This window comes from Haliotis asinina, chromosome 5 (genome assembly GCF_037392515.1).
Source record: "Haliotis asinina isolate JCU_RB_2024 chromosome 5, JCU_Hal_asi_v2, whole genome shotgun sequence".
NCBI lineage: Eukaryota > Metazoa > Mollusca > Gastropoda > Lepetellida > Haliotidae > Haliotis > Haliotis asinina.
In genome coordinates, this window is record NC_090284.1 from 76,776,687 (window position 1) to 76,800,044 (window position 23,358).

Here is a 23,358-nt window from a genome sequence, read left to right on the forward strand (position 1 = left end):
CCGACTTACAAAAGGACAATTACTTTCTACTGGTAGAAAAATATGTATTTTATTGATGGACAATAGGATTTTGCATGACACTGCTTACAACAAAACAATTTCACTCTTGGAAGTGAGGTGGAGGTCAATATAACATTGCTTGCAATATTAATGTCACCACGACCCCCACCTTGCTTCCTTGGAAGTCCTTATGTTAAAAGTTGTGTCATGCAAAATCCTTTTGGCCATGATTCAAATGCATATTTAACTACTAGTAAAAAGTAGTTTTGATTTTTTAACTTGATGAGAACAAATCATAACTTTCAATAATTCTAACGGACTTTCGCCTGTGACTTCAGGATTTTCAAAAATGGCGGCGCCCTGCCTGAGGATGAATGCTATTTAAGTTTGTTTTCATCAACTTACAAAATCAAAATTACTTTCTACTGTTAGTAAAATATGTATTTTATTGATGGACATTAGGATTTTACATGACATTGCTTATAGTATAACAATTTCACTCTTGGAATCGGTCAATATAAGATTACTTACGATAATATTGTCACTTCGACCGCAACCTCGTTTCCGAAGAAGAAAGCGATATATCCATGCAAAATCCTTTTGGTCAGCAATGTGTAGTAAGCAGTCTTGATTTTATAAAGTCGATGAAACTTAAACTCCATTTTCTATCCTGGAAGCGTGATAGGGGGCCAACCATCCGTTTCAGTATACACCACAGCCTTCCACAAAGCTCACTTCGCACACATTAACAACCAATTTAAGCACAAACTACGGAGTCTGGTGGAAATCTGTGCATAGTGACACCATCACCCGACCCCAAGGAACAATTGACGGCAACACAACAATTCGGCATGTCTTTGGTGACGTCGAGAAATCAGCAAAATGACGAGCTTCCTACACATTTTCTATACATTTAACTGGACGTCACTGTACGGCTCTGGCGACAGAGTTACATAACCTGTCTGCGGTTTCTTTTGCGGGCGAGAGAGAAGCGGACGGCTTTTTAGCAACTTTTAAGCGCTTGGTATTAATTAACCACAAGTTTGTTTGGTTTTTTTTAAAAAAAAAAATGGTGTTTCGTTTATGACTAACCAACAGTCTTTCATATGCAGTGATAAAAAGAGTACCAAAACATTGAGTTTAGTGGTCCTTTAAGATTGAGCCCGGTTTATTTTCAGCAGCTGATTAAATTCGCTGAGTGTTGTAACAACTGAAATCCAACATGTAGAAGATAAGTTAACTATTTTGTCACTCCAGTTTAAGTGAAATAAGTGGTACTAGTGTCCGTGTTAGGACAGTAGATTTGTAGTAAAGTTTCAAGTGTCTATATTATAGCTCACTGGCTTCTTTTCTCGATTCACCGCGAAATAGACTAAATTGTGCCAATAAAAACGTCTTTCACGCATTCGTTTAATTTTTAGAGAGGAAATATACCTTTAACTGAAAGGTATTTGCAAGTAATACTAATAGTTTTATGTCTTAAAAAATTGTTAGTTTGAAACTGAGGTGTGTGAAAAATATGACATATCGCCGATTTGTTCTGATCCGTCATTGAAATGCCATACGCCGCTGTTTGAATATTTCAAGTTATTTCTTTAAAAACATCTTTCACATACACCTTTAATTCTCATGAGGGGAATATACTATCAGGTGAAATGTGTTTGTAAGTAATAGCTATAGTTTCATAATCAAAAAAAGAAAGTTATGGTATATTTGAGGTGCGTGAAAAATATGACATATCGCTGATCTGATCTGATCCGCCATTGAAATGTTGTACGCCGAGTATTCATCGTTATTTCTTCAAAAACATCTTTCACATACACCTTTAATTCTCATGAGGGGAATATACTATCAGGTGAAATGTGTTTGTAAGTAATAGCTATAGTTTCATAATCAAAAAAAGAAAGTTATGGTATATTTGAGGTGCGTGAAAAATATGACATATCGCTGATCTGATCTGATCCGCCATTGAAATGTTGTACGCCGAGTATTCATCGTTATTTCTTCAAAAACATCTTTCACATACACCTTTAATTCTCATGAGGGGAATATACTATCAGGTGAAATGTGTTTGTAAGTAATAGCTATAGTTTCATAATCAAAAAAAGAAAGTTATGGTATATTTGAGGTGCGTGAAAAATATGACATATCGCTGATCTGATCTGATCCGCCATTGAAATGTTGTACGCCGAGTATTCATCGTTATTTCTTCAAAAACATCTTTCACATACACCTTTAATTCTCATGAGGGGAATATACTATCAGGTGAAATGTGTTTGTAAGTAATAGCTATAGTTTCATAATCAAAAAAAGAAAGTTATGGTATATTTGAGGTGCGTGAAAAATATGACATATCGCTGATCTGATCTGATCCGCCATTGAAATGTTGTACGCCGAGTATTCATCGTTATTTCTTCAAAAACATCTTTCACATACACCTTTAATTCTCATGAGGGGAATATACTATCAGGTGAAATGTGTTTGTAAGTAATAGCTATAGTTTCATAATCAAAAAAAGAAAGTTATGGTATATTTGAGGTGCGTGAAAAATATGACATATCGCTGATCTGATCTGATCCGCCATTGAAATGTTGTACGCCGAGTATTCATCGTTATTTCTTCAAAAACATCTTTCACATACACCTTTAATTCTCATGAGGGGAATATACTATCAGGTGAAATGTGTTTGTAAGTAATAGCTATAGTTTCATAATCAAAAAAAGAAAGTTATGGTATATTTGAGGTGCGTGAAAAATATGACATATCGCTGATCTGATCTGATCCGCCATTGAAATGTTGTACGCCGAGTATTCATCGTTATTTCTTCAAAAACATCTTTCACATACACCTTTAATTCTTATCAGGGGAATATACTTTCAGCTGAAATGTGTTTGCAAGTAACAGTGATAGTTTCGTAATCTAAAACAAAATGTTAGGGTGTGTTTGAGGTGTGTGAAAATAGGTCATATCGCCGATCTGATCTGATCCGCCATTGATGGTTGTCATGCTTGGGGGTCATAGTTCCATAATTTCTTTCTTTTTCTGTTGATCTTATTATTTGACAAAACTGGAAAGGTGTTTAGGACGCTTTGTGACAGTTTTACACTTTCTGTTTTTGAGGGGTGTGTCACAGTGTCAGTTAACATTTTGTTAATGTCCATTCCATTCCCCATATGCAATAAGATATCTGAATTAATTATCAATGTAAACAAAAATGTCTCAAAGTTTATTGTTTTTAAGGACAGCTGTAGTTAACACATGTGTTCTCGCGATACTTTTGCGTTCTTTAACATGTTTTGGGAGGGAAGGCCGCGGTGTATCATTTATTCATTCACATATGTACTTCTTTTATTGTTTCTTTCTTTCTTTCATTCATTCACATTATTCTTACTCTTAATTCTTACTATAATTCTTTCATTCATTCATTGTAAAATTCCGACTGATACAATAAACTGGCTGAAGTTCTGTTAAACACAGCTGAAGTAGCGCTGGGAACGAGTAAAGTCGCTGTGTGCGTTGGAGCATGACGAGGCTCACGTTAATGTGTACTAATGGTAAAGAAAGCAAGCGAGTGACCTCTCGCTGCTGTTGATTATCCCTGCACAAACGACATTGCTGAGTAATGTCCTCTGGGCAGTACCCTAGCTGATGCTATGCATCGTTCCTTTGTTTGTGCATATAATTTATTTCTCTTTATACGCATATTTGTATACTTGAATTTTGAAACAACGTTTGCACAAACTTCCTTGTTTACACCTTTCAACCTTCAAAAAGTACAGTAGACCCATATAATACCAAAACAACAGTGTACGCGAGAACGTGTAAATGCAAGTTACCTCCCTTTGATCTAAGCCCCTCCGTGATATCCCACCTGATCCCACCACTGTGGACTCAACCAGGGAGCAGACTCATTTCTTCACACATATTGATAAACAAAATTTGAAGGAGTGGCAATGGGAGAGTCATGATTTCCATTACGTAATGTTTACCGATAAAATCGCCGCCCACACACACAAGCAATTGTTCTAAAAATAGAAATGACATGCTCCGGCGTCTCCAGTCGATGTGAGAAGGGACACTGACGACTGTCTAGAACAACACACACTTTTGAGTGCATGCTCTTTAATGTGGTAAGTTTAAAATTGATCTTTATGACCTAACGTATCGTGTGGTTATATCGGGAGCATGTTAGTGTGAGGGCCACAAATCATGTCGCCATCTGGCTGATGATACATGCCGGTGTGAACCCAGTAGAAGACCACTTCTACTCACTGGGACGGGAGACATTCAGCCAAATGTAGGTCATGCTCTTTGACCCTGAGCATGCGCACTCGACATACTTATAACACCGCAAGTGGGAAGAATGAATTTCGTGGAAATTGGAAGTATTTGAGAAGTTAGCATATCACACTCGCACGTGTGTCAACAGGGTGGTATCTCTACCGAGTTGCGGTCGTTTGAGAAGGTAACATATTTCCACGAACGACATTAGTTTTAAATTAGCTGTAAAGTTGATATACTCAGCTCTGCGTAAAGTTTGAGGTCAAGTCATGATAAAACTACTGATGCTGTAGCTGGTGAATTCAAAAAAGATAATTATGCCACACGGACGGCCTAATTAATGAATTACCAGCGAAGGAATTGGCGAAACGGCTTCTGAGTTGTGACTGACTATGAACAATCGTAACGGTGGCTGTAATATCGATCACTTGTTTGCCTGGCCCTTTCGCCATTATTTTCCATGCTGACAGGCTGCCATACAATATGTGACTTGAACGACTCAAGGTGTTTGTGTGAATTTTGTTATATATTTTGCTTTGATCTTTTTAATACGCAGTTTAGGATTTGCAGTTTTACTCCACAGTATTCCAGCTATATGACGGGAACCAGGATTTATGAACTGTGCTAATGATACCGGTCATATTCGACTTAACGCTTGAGTCTGGTCGATAGTAAAATGTATCCTATTGTCACGTGTGTTAAATATCCCTGAACAAGCTACCCACTTCCTTCCTTAGCCCACAGAGATAGTGTGGTATGCAGGTAGAGAGTCTTCCCGGAGAGCGAAGGTCACTGGTGCAGCTGGGTCACATCTAAAGACCTTTACACGCTCTTGCCCAGCATGAGTTTCGGCATGTCAACTCGGATTGTGTTGGAGTTCATGGTAGGAGAGCTGAATATGTTGCAAACAAATAAATAACCAATGTTGATTGTTTTATGTCAAAACTGTAACACGGAAATTAGAGAGATATTTATGATTTTGCTTTTGTGATGATGTATCATAAGGCAGGCGTTCATCTGTTCAGAGGAAGCTTGGCAGTCCAAGTACAAGTGTAACTGAAATAAGCCATCTCGTCAAGTAACTAGGACGGCCTATGCCAAGTTCTGTTCTACTGGGGCGGTTGTGTAGCCTCATGATTAAAGCGTCCTCTCGTCACGCTGAAGACCCAGGTTCGATTTCCCACTGGGGTACAATGTGTGAAACACATTTCTGATGTTCCATTTCTGAAGCCTTGCTGAAAGCTGCGTAAAACCATGTTCGCTCAATCCATTCTACTGCTGTTATGTAAAACCATGTTCGCTCAATCCATTCTACTGCTGTTATGTAACACGTCGTCGTCTGGTCTACTCCATGCTCAGTTATCTTAATTTATCTTAATTTACGTGTTGTTTTCTTGTACCTGTGATTTTGCTGGGTGCGGCGTTAAACAACAAACCCTCACTCACCCTGTTAAGGTTTTGATGTTTTCAGTTTGCAGATGCATGGTGTGGAGGCGGGACGACCAGATCAAAGGGGTGACTGGAGCAGCTGTACTGCAGCGTCCTTGTCTGACCACCGGGTATACCTCACTACAAAGATTTATAAGAGATGAACCCTTGCATATGGGTCTTGGGGATTCATTCATTTCCACTGAAGTGAATACTCAAAGAAGTGCACGCTTGAGATGTGTTGTGTTTGTGTGATCTGGCCGTGAAGGGATAGATAGGTCGTGAGGGTCACCATGTTGACGTCATGGACCAGCATGGCCACCATGTTGATGGAGTGTGTGGAGAGGGGGGACGTTGAGTTGGTCAAGATCCTACTCAAGGCTGGGTGTGATGTGTCTTGTTCAGTGGATGACTACGGTAATAAGGCTTTGCATATAGCGGCCAATACTGGAAACATGGAGCTGATCAATCTCCTGCTTGATAATGGATGTGACGTGTCCGCTCGAAACATACACGGTGATACCGCCCTGTTGATAGCAGTCAAGGCAGGACATCTTCAAGCGTTTCAAAGGCTACTTGACGCGGGGAGTGAGTTCGATCCACACGAAGAGCGGAATATTTGGGGCTTAACACCACTGATGTATGCAGTAAGGAACGACCACATTGACATTGTCAACTTTCTCCTGACTCGTATCGACTGTGTAAACCACGCCAACAGAGGCGGTCAGACGGCGTTGTTAGAAGCGTGTAACGGAGGCTTCATGGATTGTACAGAGGCTTTGTTACGAGCAGGTGCGTCCCCCGAGATGACCGACGTTCATGGTCAGAGTCCTTTGATGGTGGCTGTGAGGAAATGGCATCAAGGTTGCGTGAAAGTTTTATTACAACATGGCGCCAACCCATGCCAGGAATCCGTGACTCTCCATAGTCGCCGGTGGGTGAGCATGACGCCCATGTACGCGGCCCTGTATTCTGGACGCATTGACATGGTGCGTATGTTGTGGGCAACCAGGCCATGTTCAGAAGCCGATCTGTTCCGGTTTAGCCTCGACCCTGACCTCCGACAGCGACTTGAAGTACAGAGCCCGGATGTGTGGACGTGGCTGTTGACGAATTGCCAGACCCCACACTCGCTAGGCAGCCTGTGCCTCAGAGCTGTGTCTCAGCTTGTTGGGTACACCTCGGGTAGGAACTGTAAGCTACAGTCACTGGATGTACCCTCAGAGCTGAAGAAGAAGTTACTCTTGCTAGATTTGTGATACATTTGGGAACAGTGTATATTTATGGTTATTCAAGATAAACATAATTGTACAGTATCTCAGTGTTGTTGATTGTCATTGCAGCTCGCACGACGACGCCTGAGAAGACGCGGCAAGATAAGTCCGTATGTGTACATGATCTTCGTACCAGTACTGAATCCGCCGTCGGCCAAAGTGCAGGAATGACAAGAGTTGTTCAAGGCGCGGAAACGCAGTCCATGAGTGACCAAGGGTGTGCTTGCTGTCTGTCAGATTCTGATTGCATGTGAAATGAATCATCTGGTCTTTAGCGAGTACAGGAAGTAACGATCACAGCGTAAGGTCCGTGTCCGAAGCTTCCAACCTAGAGGACACTGGGATGACATGCTTTGAAGATATATCAAAATTTCGTATTTACGACGTCCTTCTCGTCGTAGCGAATGGTGTAACCGTCGTTATCCACGCCTTTCAGCTGTTCGGGACCTGTGTCGTCCTTCTCCTCAGAGGGGGGAGGCAGGTACTTGTACCAGCGCGCTACCAGCACAAAGCCGAAGAAGTTGAGGAGCATCAGGCCGCCCAACAGGAAAAATAAATATTCCGCCTTTCCGTTGTTAATATCGTTAGGGAACCAGGGATCTGAAGTTGAAAGGTTAATGTTATGTAGCATACACACATCCGTACGTGCGTACGTACATACGTAAGTGCGTGCGTATCAAGATGAAAGGCGGTGATAATGTTTTGCATTGGCAGATGTATGTACATTTTATAGTGAACGTGAACATCAATGTTATGTAATGTACACTCATGTACTTACCAAGATGAAAGGTACACAGAGCAAGAAAGGTACACAAGGTAGCAGACACAAACGCACGTGCAAGTTAAAATGAATAGGTGAAAGAGCGTTAGTGGTCAGTAACGTACACACGTTGGTACCGTGGTGAACGGGTTCGTTAGTAGTAATATACGTACGTGCTATGGTGAAAGTGTGCGTTAATAGTTAGTAACATACGTACGTACCATGGTGAAAGGGTGCGTTAAAAGTCAGTAACATACGTACGTATGTCCCAAGGTGAAAGGTCGTTAAAGGGAGTAACATTCATGGATATAATACAAAGATTCATAGTGCATACTTATAGATAGACTGACATACCCGTAGTTCATATTCAGGGTTTACAAGGGTAATTCCTACAAAGACACAATGAATCGCTAATAAGATGAGTACAAGTTACGACATTGATAAATTCGATGATTCATGAGCTGCACGATGAACTTGTCAAGCTGGAGTTATGTGGGTTTCCTGTCTGAATGTGCGTGGTAATGTGACTCCACGAAAATCTGATGCGCGCCATTGAAACTTACCAGCTATTGTGGCAGCTTCAACAATTTTGAGAATGGCTGACGATACGAAGCTGCCTATTCCAGAAGTCATGAGGAACAGCCCTGTTAGGAGTCCCTGCATGGACTGGGGCGCTTGTGTGAAAGCGAACTCGAGACCTGCAGAAAAATACACAGCTATTGTTCAGTCTGCAGTTCTATCCACGACTACAGGGTACCTGTTTGTAACTGTACTATTCCCGTCCACAGGACGCAGCGATATAGCTCAAATATTCCCGTCTTCAGGATACAGCTAACTTCGATTTAGCAGCGTTACTCCTGACGTCAAGGGGCCATGCTGGACAATAGAAGTGTTATGGTCACATGGTCGGTGTCAAGGTCAGTGTAGCTAGCTGTGCAAACTTGTATTTAACTGATATGTTCTCTCACCTGTGATGCTGGCAAATACTTCGCTTGCTCCCACAAAGGCATACTCGGGGATCTGTACGAACACCGACATTGAGGATGCATTGAACCTCTCATGCCCCAGCACCTGGACGACGGCGCCGTTGGCAGCGATATCCTTTTTCCTGTAGATCTCCACTATCCCCGCCACTACCACGGATCCCCCAGCAAGCAAGAGACCGATACCTGCACACCGGTGAAATACTATGTATCTCTACCCATGTCATGTTCATTCTGCTTAGATTCCGGTAACATCGTCAGTAGTTTCTTGAGTCACCCGTGGCCCCACGACCAACACGTCTCCCGATCTCCCATATAGACATGTTGAAGTAATTGTGGTCTATTTCACCCCCAGGCGTTAATCAGTGACACATGTGTTAGTAATTAAGAACGCCTTACCCATTCGCTGTAGATGTGTGAGAGGACGCCCCATCCTTTCGAAGCAAGGATATAAGACACGGTCCACAAGGGGAATTAGCAACAGGATGATGATGGTGTTGAAGATGTTCAGCATGGCGGCGGGGATCTTGATGTCACCCACTTTGACGTTCATCCTCTCAGCTTGCAAGAAGAACGTTGACTGCATCTTTTCAACAAAACATACATGCGCTATCATATGAGATTACGACACAGGGCTTGGGAAAATTGTATTCAAAGAATGGTACCTTTTGATGATCTAATCATGGGTTTGACATTTTCTTTTACATCTAACTATAATGGGCCTAGTTCCGGCAATATGCTTCCTTTGTGCTTGAAATGTGGTACGGACGGTGTTCCCAAAGCTTAAAAACGCTGACGTACGCATGCTGTAGCCGTCAGGTACAGTACAGTAAGCACCTGCTGTTTTGCAAATACTTTGTTTTAAAATACATATTTTGTAAATGGTTTGTTTCTGAGGTACAAGTCAGACATGTTTTGACAACATCTACACACTGCTCAAATGTGTGGAACTCGTACGTCACAACCGGAACACTTTACAAATTACGATGTCTTTATTTCCAAATGATCAAAAGCCAGCAAATGTTTACTTTCTTTTGTACATCAGTTTATGCTGTTGTTTGACTCATTCCACCGGACTCAACCTGCATCGTTACCTCGGTACATCGTCAAGGTTACCTCTGTTTCTAGGGTTTATGCCAATTCGTGTCAGGTGGACAGAGCAAGTTATATTCTACAGTTTATCATGTTAGGTCTATTCTGGGTGTGATATGAGTTGTTATTTCAATGTCATGTCCTATTTTAGCATTCACGCCAGGGTCCGGTGTTATTCTTTGATTAATATCAATTCTTAATGTCAGGTAGTATTGTATATAGTGTGTGTACCTGGGAGTACATGGCCCAGTAGAAGATCATGAGTAAATACACAGGCATGACTCTCAACACACTGACAGCGCCATCCACCGTCGCGTCATTAATCGTCCCGCCGTTTTTCTTCTTCACCCGCTCAAAGTCGCCACAGCCTTTACGCCACACATTGAACACCGTGGCCAGCACGCTCTCTGAAACAGTTCCCACTTCTTACAACAGGACGAATCCGGAAGTCACTTCAATGTAACTGTGCGTCATGTGGAAATGCAAAATGTGACAAGACATACACCCGATTCATCTACAATGGGTGACGCACCATGACCGTCGGGGTAGCTTTGAGGCTGAAGTCAAGGTCAAGGTTCGATTACCTAAATATTTGCAAAACCAATTTCTGGTGTACCCAACTGTGCCGGGACATTACTGAACGCGGTGAAAAACTATTCCGATAAATCATGGTTCATATGAACGCTCAAACGTCCCGACTAGACATCTGCAATCAGTGAATGCAGGACGTGACACTACAACACTACTGCAGGATCTTTTGAACTCTTGTGTGCTGACAGTAACAAACAGGAAATGGGGACGTATTTCAGTCGGGTATCACAGGCCTGAACTGTTTTCAGTATTGTGACGTTTTTATAACGTTGGTAATGCTTTGGTCAACCCCAAGTGTACGAAAGACCAAGTGTTCATCACCGGTGCCGTCGGGGAGCAATACACGCTGACCACTTAGCAGTGACTTGATGTATTATTACTTGATGTTGAGATCCTTAGTATCTACTGACCTCCTGGAGGCAGGTGCTCGTATTTACTTCTGGCCAGGACAAATACAATGAGAGCCAAGACCATGCTGAACAGAGGAACGGAGAATCCCCAGGCCCAGCTGTAGTTCTGTTGCAGGTAAGCCACCCCGGAGTATGCGACCAGAGCTCCGGCGTTGATGAACCAGTAGAACCTGTAACACAAATCGGCGGCTTAACATTTCATATACCCGCCCGCCTGGGGTATTCACACACCGTGCCACTTTCAACTACAGTTGAAATTTCGAAACTCACCACTGCCCCACGAAAGCTTCACAACTGACGTTTGGGGATTTTTAAAAAATGTACAACATTGATATTTTATAAAGTGTTTGATTGTGACATACATGTTACATACATTTGATCTTGTTTCAAACAGACCACAGATAGTTATGTTATCGTCATACAATATCCTGGTATATAAACCAGTTGACTGAGGCTGTTAGTGGTATGTCTGTCAAAACGCCAAGATTATCACGGGAAGAACATCATAAGACGAGAGAGAGGCATTAGCCAGACTGGTTAAACACTTGACGGCATCGGGCATCGAGAGTGACATCCCTGCAAGATGATCATCACCTGCGCATTCAGCATCTGCGCAGTTTGGAAGCTCACAGAGACGTCATCAGCATCAACATCACTGTCGTCCACAGCATGAAGTTGTATTCTGCTGTAGCCGTCAGGATCAATCGACCATTTCGGTGCGTGTACATGGAGACATTTGGGGCACTGGCAGCAGCCAGTAGTGGTTTGGGGCAATGTCAACGCGGAGGACGTGTGCGCTTCCAGGAAGTCGTGGCGGGCAAACGCCTGAACCATTATTCAACCCTACCACTAACGACTGTCATTACAAAATGTTGTATACTTAGATTGTAAGTATTATACAATCATCGATTACCAGTTGAAGAAGGACTGAACAGCAGCTTCACCAAGACCCTCGACCTGCTGGGCTCCGAAGGGCCCGACGTTGGCCTTGATACCCCCAGTTCCTATAGCTACAAACGCCAGACCTCCCAAGAAGAATCCTCGTCTCGCCTCCTACAAAAAAGCATGAGTCAATGGTCATTCTAATTAATCTGGCGATTTCGACATACGAAACGTGCACTATTTCAGGCTACACAAAATACATTTTCTCATCAATTCCACATTTAGGTAAACATGTATTTTTCCCACTTTTAACCACATATTTATGTGCACTGTCCTGTATCAAATAGGTAAAATAAGCTGAATTAATGGCCGGGAAAACCACTGTGATGAAGTATCACCACTTGAACAGTGAGAAACTTGTTTGCTTGTTTAATATTACAGTTGAAGCATCTTTTTAGATTATGCAGCGAATTAGCCGCCGATGACAACTATGATGAATAGTCTTATACGTGTCCTCCTTGACCTGTGTACAAGCAGTAGCTGTTAACTCCTGCACAATCGCACATATGTACCTCTGAAGACAAATATGTCACCTAACACACTCCCGGGATGTCGTCGAACCTAACAAGGTAAGCATGTATCATCGACCTGGTACACGAACACCTAGAACAAAGCCCCCATCACTGTTGATATCCCCCGATATACGCGCCCCAGGTGTTCCAACTTACCTGTGTCATGTCATAGGCCGACCCATCTTCCGATCTGCCGAACATGCTTTTATAATCTATAGCGGAGGCAGGGATCATCACAAGACCTGCAGTAGAACACTTGATATTGGGTTAACCTGTGTTTAACATTACATTTGAGATTATAGATGTGAGTTCCGGTCCAACATATATGTGAAGTTGAACTTTACCAGTGTAGTGATCCCCGATTACTCTATCAAGTCTACATCACAAGTGTTTCGTTACTGCATGCTTGCCCTGTCCAACATTGGTATTGACAGCTGTGTTGTTATACATGATGCGTTTTGGTCAGTGGTTTCTTTGGGGGTTCAAAGCTGCACCCCAGCTGCACCAAAGCTTTGGGTTTTTTTCATACAATTACTTAAACAGTGATGACTTTCTTTTGCCAGGTGGCTTAGACTCACGTCCAGGACGACACTGCAGGTCTATCACCTCACTGATGGTCCAGCACTAAGCTACAGGTCCATCACTCAACCATAGTTTCGGGTCCAGCAGTAAACTACAGGTCCATCACTCAACCATAACTTCAAGTCCAGCAATGTGGTATAGCCGGGGGTGGCTTATTCCCTTCAATATGGAAACATTCGAGCTCCAGTGTAGTGTAAATAAAAGGTTAGTTCCATATCAATATCAACATACAGCTTTACAGCACCCCGACCTACTATATCAGTACTGTCACGCTATCGGGGTGATACCTGTGTACACAGGACACTGGGCCCGGTCGGGGACAGACCAGGAAATACTGAGCCAGCTGGGTAACTCACCTATGAGGTAGATCAGGCCTGCTCCTAGGATGGTGTTGTATCGACCTGCCATGGCGTCTGCGACGTAACCCCCAGCCACAGGGATGAAGTACACCACGCCTGTGCAGATGGAGTTTGCAGACATTAGTGACTCAAAATACAACTGTATTGCAATACATTTAACTATGCATGATAAAAGTAAATGGGGGAAATCTTCAAAATTTATACATAACAGCATACTGGATACTTTTCGAGAGTAAACAACACCAGTGAATAAGTGACGAAGTGTAAAACCAGTCCAAGGCTGAGTTTGGGTTAGCGCGGTGGACGTTGAATGTTGTTATTTTGGAGAGATACCACCTGGGTCTGACCCCGCGTGTTTTGTAGTCCACGATTGTGTGCCAGTTGTTTGTACAGAGAATCATGCCGTATTCGTTCACTAACTCACAGATTCTATAGCTCTCGTGCTGTGTAGTACCTAGCTACAGACACTTGGTGAACCCTCTGAAGTACATCATCTGCTGCAGGCGCGGGGTCACACCACTGAAGGTCAGGTAACGATCGGTCTCGGTGTTCACATGAGAACACATAAACTAGTATACGTAACAAGACCTTTAATCATTGTCACATATTTGCAATCTGGAGGAAAGAGGTGAGTTCCAGTCAGACCGTCACTACAGTGAAGCACTACAGTTACTGGCAAGCTGTCCAGCACTCGCACATATCCAAACAACAAGGATCTAAATCACGGACTGCTATAACAGTTTACATCCAACATACAGTATTTAGTATTATACTTCTCGGTGAAGAATCTATTCTAGTACCTTTACAATTGAGTCTCATTCAGGAGATCGAACATGAATACTGTGTACTGAGGTGTAATCTTAAAATGTTACCTTTGAACATCTTCTGAATGGCATGGTGCATTCAGTAATCCAAACCTTTGGTTACTATTGTATTTTTCAATATATCAATGAAATATGGATATACATTTGTGAAATCAGACTATTTGTATGGAGAATGTGACAGTGCATGCGATGCCCCTGACCTGAGAAGACTAGGCTGATGGTAGCCGCATCGGGACTGCTGTACTTGAGGGTGCTGGTGCAGAAAAGGATCAGGTTGGCGACGATGCTGTAGTACGTCAGCCGCTCACACAACTCGCAGATCAGGATGGACATCACCACAAACACTTTGGTGGCGCCAAACGTCACTTTGGTTTTGCCTTGTGACTTCTCCGAACCGGAAAACTCATCCATTGACTTCTCATACGTCTTCTTGGCCGCCATCTTGCCGTCTGGAAGGAGCCGTTGTGTTTCCCCGTCAGCCTCATGGCTGGTGTTGTCCGATCGAGGCATATCAACGGAGATATGTGGACCTACATAGTAAACACACTTATCAGCCAACATGAGGGGAAGGGGTTTCAGTCAGTGTGTATCTACTGTACATATATACTTACAACTGAACCAAACCCGAGAGGACTCCACTGGGTGTTTTCACGGTACTTCAATGGTCACGTCACTAAAGTCCGGATGGATCTGCATGTAGACAGTTCCAAACTGAAACCCTTCCAAAATACCCATCACCTAATACACCGTGTGGAAACACCCGGCATCGACAGGAAGGAATCAGAGCCTGCATAGTGGTAGTTTAGGGTCTTTGAACAAAACACAGCAGGCAAATATCAACAAATCACTCCTTTGTGGCGCACATGCCCTTTAATCCCAGTACATTCCCATCAGCAAATCCCTGAAATTCAAACAAAATTCCAAATATCACCGTATGTCATTTCAGACTGGAGCCTCCCGACATAATCTCTCATATTCAACAACAACAACAAAACCATCACCGAATATCCTGTTCAGTACAAGACCCGTCACTTAATTTCTTGTTCAATACGAGACCCGTCACCGAATTTCTTGTTCAATACGAGACCCGTCACCTACTTTTTTGTTCAATACGAGACCCGTCACCTAACTGCTTGTTCAATACGAGACCCATCATCTAACTTCTTGTTCAATACGAACCAGTCACCTAATTTTTTGTTCAATACGAACCCGTAACCTAACTCCTTGTTCAATACGAGACCCGTCACCTGACTTCTTGTTAATACGAAACCCTACACCCACTGCCAGTATAAGCAAAGCCATGTTAATCTGGGTTAGAATTGGTCTTCAGCTTTCCATGCTTGTCATAAGAAGCGATTAACGGATTGGGATGGCCAAGGTCTTCTGATTTGACTGAAGTATGTCATCGTATTGCAGTTTAGCAGATCAATGCTAACGATGATAATCACGAGATTGCCTGGTCGAGACTCAACAAGAAAGAAGACACCTCATATCAGGGTGAATAAGAAATCTAATGCCATTTCAACTAAATAATTGCCATGTTCAACCATAATACGTTCGTCAGTTGTAAGGCCATAATTACCTTAATGTCATTGTCTACAGCAGTACAGTACCACATTTAACAACAGCACTAATGGACATCACGGAAACGAAAAAGATGGAGATTGGCAACTTTCATAGTATCACCGCACGAAATAGACGAAATCTGTACAACCCCTACACTGAAAGGAATTACTCAACAAAAAAACCCGAAAACTTTCGTATGAATTTGATATAGAATATTTTAATGTCCATGAAAATGGAGTCATGTTGATAACAGTTTTAATTCTTCCATGCTTTATATGACCTGTTAAAGTGCGGGTTAAAACTGGTCTTACGTGAAACTGGATACCACAAACATGCTTCTCGTACGAAACAACTAGCGGAATCAGATTGTCGGATGTCATTGTATCCGAGTTTGGGCAGATCGATGCTCGTGATGTCGAATACTGGATTATTATTTAAAAGCCGTGGTCACATGTGGGAAGATTGATATATGCATCCTTAAACAAACATGTTTGACATTTACACCAAGTGTTTGACCTCCTCTCCTTCTTTCAGTTTTTACAAAACCCTTTCCCGTATATCTGTGATACCTTGAAGGATCTCTGGACAGTATCTGGTCGATAGTAGATCTCTCATGTTCGTTCTCGACTCGTGATGGAAGAGCCAGGAACGAGGGCTCCATGTCCCCGGTGTTTCGCGCTCCGCCCCGGGGGGAAACAATCACGTTGATGACGTGAACGTTAATGGAGTAGTACAGAAGTGATGGAGTGGTCGCTGCAGTGAATTATTTTTCAGAATCCGTTCATTTATTACAAAAGGATAGCATGTATACCTCGCTCAGTGGTAGTCAGTGGGTGTGTTGTGTGTCTGATCGACGTGTGCACCGGCTTCACGACAGATCAACAGATCTCGGCTCAAACCCTCTGCTAAACAAATATCTTAGGACATCCGGTCACAGGTCTCATCAAAAAGACCTTTCATCCAACCAATCCGAGTACCGCTACCAGTTCGGGTAGGTGACACTAGAATTATGTTTTGATCATACAACAGGGGTCATGTCGAGCGACTGTTACGGCGTTTGCGATGGATTCCGCCAACGTCATCATTCATCTCTGCATTAATGTATTAAACATTTGAGGGAGTTACGTGGAAAATAACCCGACCGAAGAACTTCCACCAACTCTCAACAATCTGTCCTACCTGTTGGACATTAGAGGATGTTCTTCCATTCAGTTTTCAAATTGTGAATCAAAAACCTTGTCGGGCTGTTTTGCTGCTTTGATATCAAGTTGACAGTTGGAACTTGAACACGTCGCATGCATAACCCAAGAAAGGTATTCATGACAGCTAATGTACACTTGTTGTAGTCTGTTCATTAGCATTCTCGATAGTCAGATGTTGACAGTTATGATATCGCTCTTTTCGTGATGAGCCATATGCAAAATTTAATCACATAGTTCACTTTTGGACCCCGAGGGCCTGAGTTGCACTTCAAAGCTATTTTTTTTCAAATTTGATCAACCAATAGGCGTTTCAGCTCAAAGAATGTTTAATATTTCCCAAGTATCCATAATCCTGTTGTCCACATCCGCGCTTGACCTCTATTACGTATTGGAACGGTATCTATATCTTACGAACGTAGTATCTCTGTTAGTGTGTCTCAAATCGGGAACTTAAAGTGATTCATTTACATATTTCAAGCCTTAACACCACAGCTTCAGCATTTGCACCACAGCTCCAGCCTTGGCACCGCTGGTTCATCCTTGACACCACAGCTTCAGCCTTGACACCACTGATTCAGCGTTGACACCACAGCTCCAGCCTCGGCACCGCTGGTTCATCCTTGACACCACAGGTTCAGCCTTGCTTCATTACGGTTTCAGTTTTTAGCTGACTTGAGAAGATTTAGTTTGTGTCTTGCTAGAAAACCTAAATATCGGTTGGATCAGGTTTCACATAGGCACATGTGCATAGATATTTGCAAAGCACGATATTGATCTTCACCTTTAACCTCAACTCCGGCCTGATATGCCAGTTATTACAGAAATAAAGGAATAGTAGAGGACATCCCTGCTGTACACCGAGTGCACAGTCGAATTTGACTACCAGCCAACTTGTGATCAATGTGAATACCTGCTCGTATACAATTACGGCAACAGATGTAATGGAATGTAATAATCTCCATTGGCGTGCGTGTTTTTGATTCTATTACAAGCTCGGCGCAACCCGCTTGGTCGAGTTAACCTCAGCATGGCACTACACACACACACACACACACACACACACACACACACTCTCTCTCTCTCTCTCTCTCTCTCTCTTTCTCTCTCTCTCTCTCTCTCTCACTTCTACAAAGGGGTAATTATAAATCATGACTAAGCTGACTACAAGTGACAACGGGTAAATTTCTCGCCAGGCTTATGGCCGTATCTAATTTACACAGAACGGTAGCTAGTGTTATCACATGTGTCATCACGTTCCCTGCACGGGATCGAAATACACGTCAGTGATCTCATCTGTAAAGATATCGAAGTCTAGAGTGTCATGAATATTATACTTGGCGTCATTAATGAAGGGTCAAACTACTGGTAACACTATTTCTTAAAACTTTGTGTTTCCTTAAAACACCAGATCTTTAGACATAACACTGCAATGTCGGTCATGGTTTGGGCATGGAAGTACTCCTCGTGCAGATCGACGGTGATCTTAGCGCTCATCGTTATTGGTACTTGATTCTGGCTCCCGTGGCAGTACATTCCTGGAAACTATGCATGGCTTTTATGGTCGATTTGTGAACATATTACACAGTATGATGACATTCCTAGTTCTGTTATTTCTGGCAAAAGTTTCTTTACGTGTGCTATGCATCATTTGGCCCTCTATTGATCACGCCTAGTATATATGGACAATGATGAGGATCCACACGTTGTAAAATACATCACCTAACTATAGGGGCAGTGGGACAAGTGTTCGCTCCTCACGCTGAAGGCCCGGGTTCAATTCCCCACTTGGGTTTAATGTGTGAATTCAATTTCTGCAGTACACGATATTTACTGGAATATTGCTAAAAGCGGCGTAAAACTAAACTCACTCCCTCGAAAGTACAGGATCTGACGCTGCTCCAGCATGTAGTGGAACACTGCTGTGTAAATAGTGCGGTGACGCGTCCCTCTGCTGCGTCAAGTAACACAAGAGAACAAAAAGTCTCTGCTATGCAGATTCCACTACGAAGTACAACATGAGGAAGTATAATTATCAAATTATCCTGTAACTGACATTAGCATTAAATATATGTAGCAAGTGGTGCAGGCGGAGACCTTATAGCAAGGTGGGGCTGTCACTGGTGTCTGTTCTTACATGACGGACACATGTGGGGCTGTCAGTAACATCGGTTCTTACATTACAGTCACATGTGGGGCTGTCAGTTACATCAGTTCTTACATTACAGACACATGTGGGGCTGTCAGTAACATCGGTTCTTACATTACAGAGACATGTGGGGCTGTCAGTTACATCAGTTCTTACATTACAGACACATGTGGGGCTGTCAGTAACATCGGTTCTTACATTACAGACATATGTGGGGCTGTCAGTTACATCAGTTCTTACATTACAGACACATGTGGGGCTGTCAGTAACATCGGTTCTTACATTACAGACATATATGGGGCTGTCACTGGTGTCTGTTCTTACATTACAGACATATGTGGGGCTGTCAGTTATATCGGTTCTTTCATTACAGACACATGTAAGGCTGGCAGTGTCATCAGTTCTCCCATTACAGACACAAAGACACAAGAGACACAATGGTACTGGTTCCTCCATTACAGATGCAGAGTAAATGTTTCAGCTTACCTGTGTGCTAACCTGTGACGAGGATCTATATCCACCTGCGGGGGAAGATACAGGTCAAAGTGACACCCTGTTTCAGTCGATCTCTGGACAGTCAGAGATGCTAGTAACACTGCTTAATCATATCCATCGGGAAATAGAAACGATTTTCTAAAAATGTTTCTGTCATCCATGATTTCATCTCGTGACATGTCATGTGACGTGGCATATAGCTATCGTCATGCAGGAAGAAACTACAGATTACATAGTACCATGCTACACATACTCGCGTCCCAGTCGGAACGTCCGTGTCAGTGAAGGCTGGTTGTCGAACATGTTGTGAAAGGCGCGTTAATGAACTCAGCTGCTGTGTGAAGTGAACCATTGCTGGTGCATATATTACTGTAGTGTATTGTTGTGGTATACTGACTTCACGCAGGCGATGTTTTCATTGAAAGCATGCAATATCAGTGTCACGTGATCTGTCACGCCCCAAGGCTATCGCGGCCACGCTAACGGACGTGATGCTGATGTAGGAGTACTGTAGATGAACGCTCAGTCACGTGTAGAATTGATACTGTGTACTTGTATGTAACAGTTAAATGTAAGGAAGAGAGTTTTCCAGTGACCAAACAATTACATATGTCAGGAGATTATAACACAATATCAATGGTGATGGCATAATTAAAGTCGGTGATGATAACAACTATCACTGCGGTCAACCTTGACCTTGACTAGACATACAGGGTGGAAACATGAGGCCAGATGATAGACGTCCTCCCAGCTAGTCCAAAAAAAAAAAACACATGGGAATTACACTTTCCCAAAAAAGTACAGATTCTCATATACATGTAGGTTGAATGCACGCTGGGATTCAAAACACAATTTCCGAACAAGGTACTTAATAGGCAGCACATAAGGTCAGCGATTTAACCCTCTCAGCCACCGCGGCTTCTGCAGTAATGGAAGACGGACAACCGGTAGTCTAGACCATGTACGTTGTGTTCTCGTCAGACAAGTGTAAACTGACACGGCTACCACGGTCGAAAACTATGAATACACTTTTCTATTTAAAAAAAAGGTAACATATGGTATGTAGGGTTACATATATGGGATTACACTTTCTCAGTAAAGTACAAATTCTAGGATTTCGTTTAGGTAGAGTCCTATCCAGGATTTGAAACAACACTCTCAGATATCTAGTCACCAGCATATAAAGTCAGCGATCTAACTTTCACAAAGGTTCAATTACAACACCGTATAAAAATATACTCTGCAAAACAGAAACTCACAGGAGATAATGGAAATGGTGGCTTTCTTTACTCACCAAACATTCAATACACAAGCAATATGTTTTGTCTTAACGATGTTTGTGACAGGTTCGTTAACTGGTGTGGGGCTCGAACACAGCCTTGATATACAATATACAGCCCTCTATACATGACTGCAAGTAAATATAGAAAGGAACTTAAATGCGGATGAAAGGTCAGCCATGATTTTGTTCAATTTTGTAATGGAAAGTGTAGGAAGTGTGTGATGTTTCCGCTTTGTCCATCTTCTCATATTATCATCGGGAGTCATGTCTGATCATCACGGTAGGTGTATGACTATTATCACCGGGAGTCATGTCTGATCATCGTGGTAGGTGTATGGCTATTATCACCGGGAGTCATGTCTGATCATCGTGGTAGGTGTATGACTATTATCACCGGGAGTCATGTCTGATCATCGTGGTAGGTGTATGACTATTATCACCGGGAGTCATGTCTGATCATCGTGGTAGGTGTATGACTATTATCACCGGGAGTCATGTCTGATCATCGTTGTAGGTGTATGACTATTATCACCGGGAGTCATGTCTGACCATCACGGTAGGTGTATGACTATTATCACCGGGAGTCATGTCTGATCATCGTTGTAGTTGTATGACTATTATTACCGGGAGTCATGTCTGATCATCGTGGTAGGTGTATGACTATTATCATCGGGAGTCATGTCTGATCATCGTGGTAGGTGTATGACTATTATCACCGGGAGTCATGTCTGATCATCGTGGTAGGTGTATGACTATTATCACCGGGAGTCATGTCTGACCATCACGGTAGGTGTATGACTATTATCACCGGGAGTCATGTCTGACCATCACGGTAGGTGTATGACTATTATCACCGGGAGTCATGTCTGACCATCACGGTAGGTGTATGACTATTATCACAGGGAGTCATGTCTGACCATCACGGTAGGTGTATGACTATTATCACCCGGAGTCGTGTCTGATCATCGTGGTAGGTGTATGACTATTATCACCGGGAGTCATGTCTGATCATCGTGGTAGGTGTATGACTATTATCACCGGGAGTCATGTCTGATCATCGTGGTAGGTGTATGACTATTATCACCGGGAGTCATGTCTGACCATCACGGTAGGTGTATGACTATTATCACCGGGAGTCATGTCTGACCATCACGGTAGGTCTATGACTATTATCACCCGGAGTCGTGTCTGATCATCGTGGTAGGTGTATGACTATTATCACCGGGAGTCATGTCTGATCATCGTTGTAGGTGTATGACTATTATCACCGGGAGTCATGTCTGATCATCGTTGTAGGTGTATGACTATTATCACCGGGAGTCATGTCTGATCATCGTTGTAGGTGTATGACTATTATCACCGGGAGTCATGTCTGATCATCACGGTAGGTGTATGACTATTATCACCGGGAGTCATGTCTGACCATCACGGTAGGTGTATGACTATTATCACCGGGAGTCATGTCTGATCATCACGGTAGGTGTATGACTATTATCACCGGGAGTCATGTCTGATCATCACGGTAGGTGTATGACTATTATCACCGGGAGTCATGTCTGATCATCACGGTAGGTGTATGACTATTATCACCGGGAGTCATGTCTGATCATCACGGTAGGTGTATGACTATTATCACCGGGAGTCATGTCTGATCATCGTTGTAGGTGTATGACTATTATCACCGGGAGTCATGTCTGACCATCACGGTAGGTGTATGACTATTATCACCGGGAGTCATGTCTGACCATCACGGTAGGTGTATGACTATTATCACCGGGAGCCGTGTCTGATCGTCGTGGTAGGTGTATGACTATTATCACCGGGAGTCATGTCTGACCATCACGGTAGGTGTATGACTATTATCACCGGGAGTCATGTCTGACCATCACGGTAGGTGTATGACTATTATCACCGGGAGTCATGTCTGACCATCACGGTAGGTCTATGACTATTATCACCCGGAGTCGTGTCTGATCATCGTGGTAGGTGTATGACTATTATCACCGGGAGTCATGTCTGATCATCGTTGTAGGTGTATGACTATTATCACCGGGAGTCATGTCTGATCATCGTTGTAGGTGTATGACTATTATCACCGGGAGTCATGTCTGACCATCACGGTAGGTGTATGAGTATTATCACCGGGAGTCATGTCTGATCATCGTGGTAGGTGTATGACTATTATCACCGGGAGTCATGTCTGATCATCACGGTAGGTGTATGACTATTATCACCGGGAGTCATGTCTGATCATCGTGGTAGGCGTATGAGTATTCTCACCGGGAGTCATGTCTGATCATCGTGGTAGGTGTATGACTATTATCACCGGGAGTCGTGTCTGATCATCGTGGTAGGTGTATGACTATTATCACCGGGAGTCATGTCTGATCATCGTGGTAGGCGTATGAGTATTCTCACCGGGAGTCATGTCTGACCATCACGGTAGGTGTATGACTATTATCACCCGGAGTCGTGTCTGATCATCGTGGTAGGTGTATGACTATTATCACCGGGAGTCATGTCTGATCATCGTGGTAGGTGTATGACTATTATCACCGGGAGTCATGTCTGATCATCGTGGTAGGTGTATGACTATTATCACCGGGAGTCATGTCTGACCATCACGGTA

The 23,358-nt window shown here is 43.0% G+C and overlaps 2 protein-coding genes across 5 annotated transcripts; one reads left to right on the forward strand and one right to left on the reverse strand.

The window, feature by feature from the left end:
* Positions 1–4,027: 4,027 nt before the first annotated feature.
* LOC137285327 (ankyrin repeat domain-containing protein 29-like) lies at positions 4,028–7,025 on the forward strand. Of its 4 annotated transcripts, none has more exons than XM_067817689.1 (3): positions 4,043–4,130; positions 5,019–5,164; positions 5,753–7,025. In XM_067817689.1, exon 3 carries the CDS (start codon positions 6,003–6,005, stop codon positions 6,966–6,968), a length of 966 nt encoding a protein of 321 aa, XP_067673790.1. In that variant the 5' UTR covers positions 4,043–4,130; positions 5,019–5,164; positions 5,753–6,002; the 3' UTR covers positions 6,969–7,025. The 4 variants fall into 4 exon arrangements, with proteins under 4 accessions (XP_067673787.1, XP_067673790.1, XP_067673789.1 ...); XM_067817688.1 differs by lacking the exon at positions 4,043–4,130 and adding an exon at positions 4,253–4,465; XM_067817686.1 differs by lacking the exon at positions 5,019–5,164 and having other exon boundaries at positions 4,028–4,130.
* LOC137285326 (solute carrier family 15 member 4-like) lies at positions 6,958–19,867 on the reverse strand. The gene is made up of 11 exons (XM_067817685.1): positions 19,439–19,867; positions 14,239–14,568; positions 13,212–13,310; positions 12,430–12,515; positions 11,733–11,872; positions 10,820–10,989; positions 10,050–10,225; positions 9,126–9,312; positions 8,712–8,912; positions 8,307–8,441; positions 6,958–7,583 (listed from the first exon to the last, which is right to left on the reverse strand). The coding sequence occupies exons 2-11, from the start codon at positions 14,546–14,548 to the stop codon at positions 7,348–7,350; spliced, it is 1,740 nt and encodes a 579-aa protein (XP_067673786.1). The 5' UTR covers positions 14,549–14,568; positions 19,439–19,867; the 3' UTR covers positions 6,958–7,347.
* Positions 19,868–23,358: the final 3,491 nt, after the last annotated feature.

Coding starts and splice junctions, on each gene's coding strand:
- LOC137285326 (XM_067817685.1), bottom strand. CDS start 14,548: ATGCCTCGATCGGACAACACCAGCCATGAGGCTGACGGGGAAACACAA. Junction 12,516..13,211: donor AGGCCTGATCTACCTCATAG/GTGAGTTACCCA, acceptor GTTCTACTGCAG/GTCTTGTGATGATCCCTGCC. Junction 11,873..12,429: donor CGGCCTATGACATGACACAG/GTAAGTTGGAAC, acceptor GCTTTTTTGTAG/GAGGCGAGACGAGGATTCTT.
- LOC137285327 (XM_067817686.1), top strand. CDS start 6,003: ATGTTGACGTCATGGACCAGCATGGCCACCATGTTGATGGAGTGTGTG.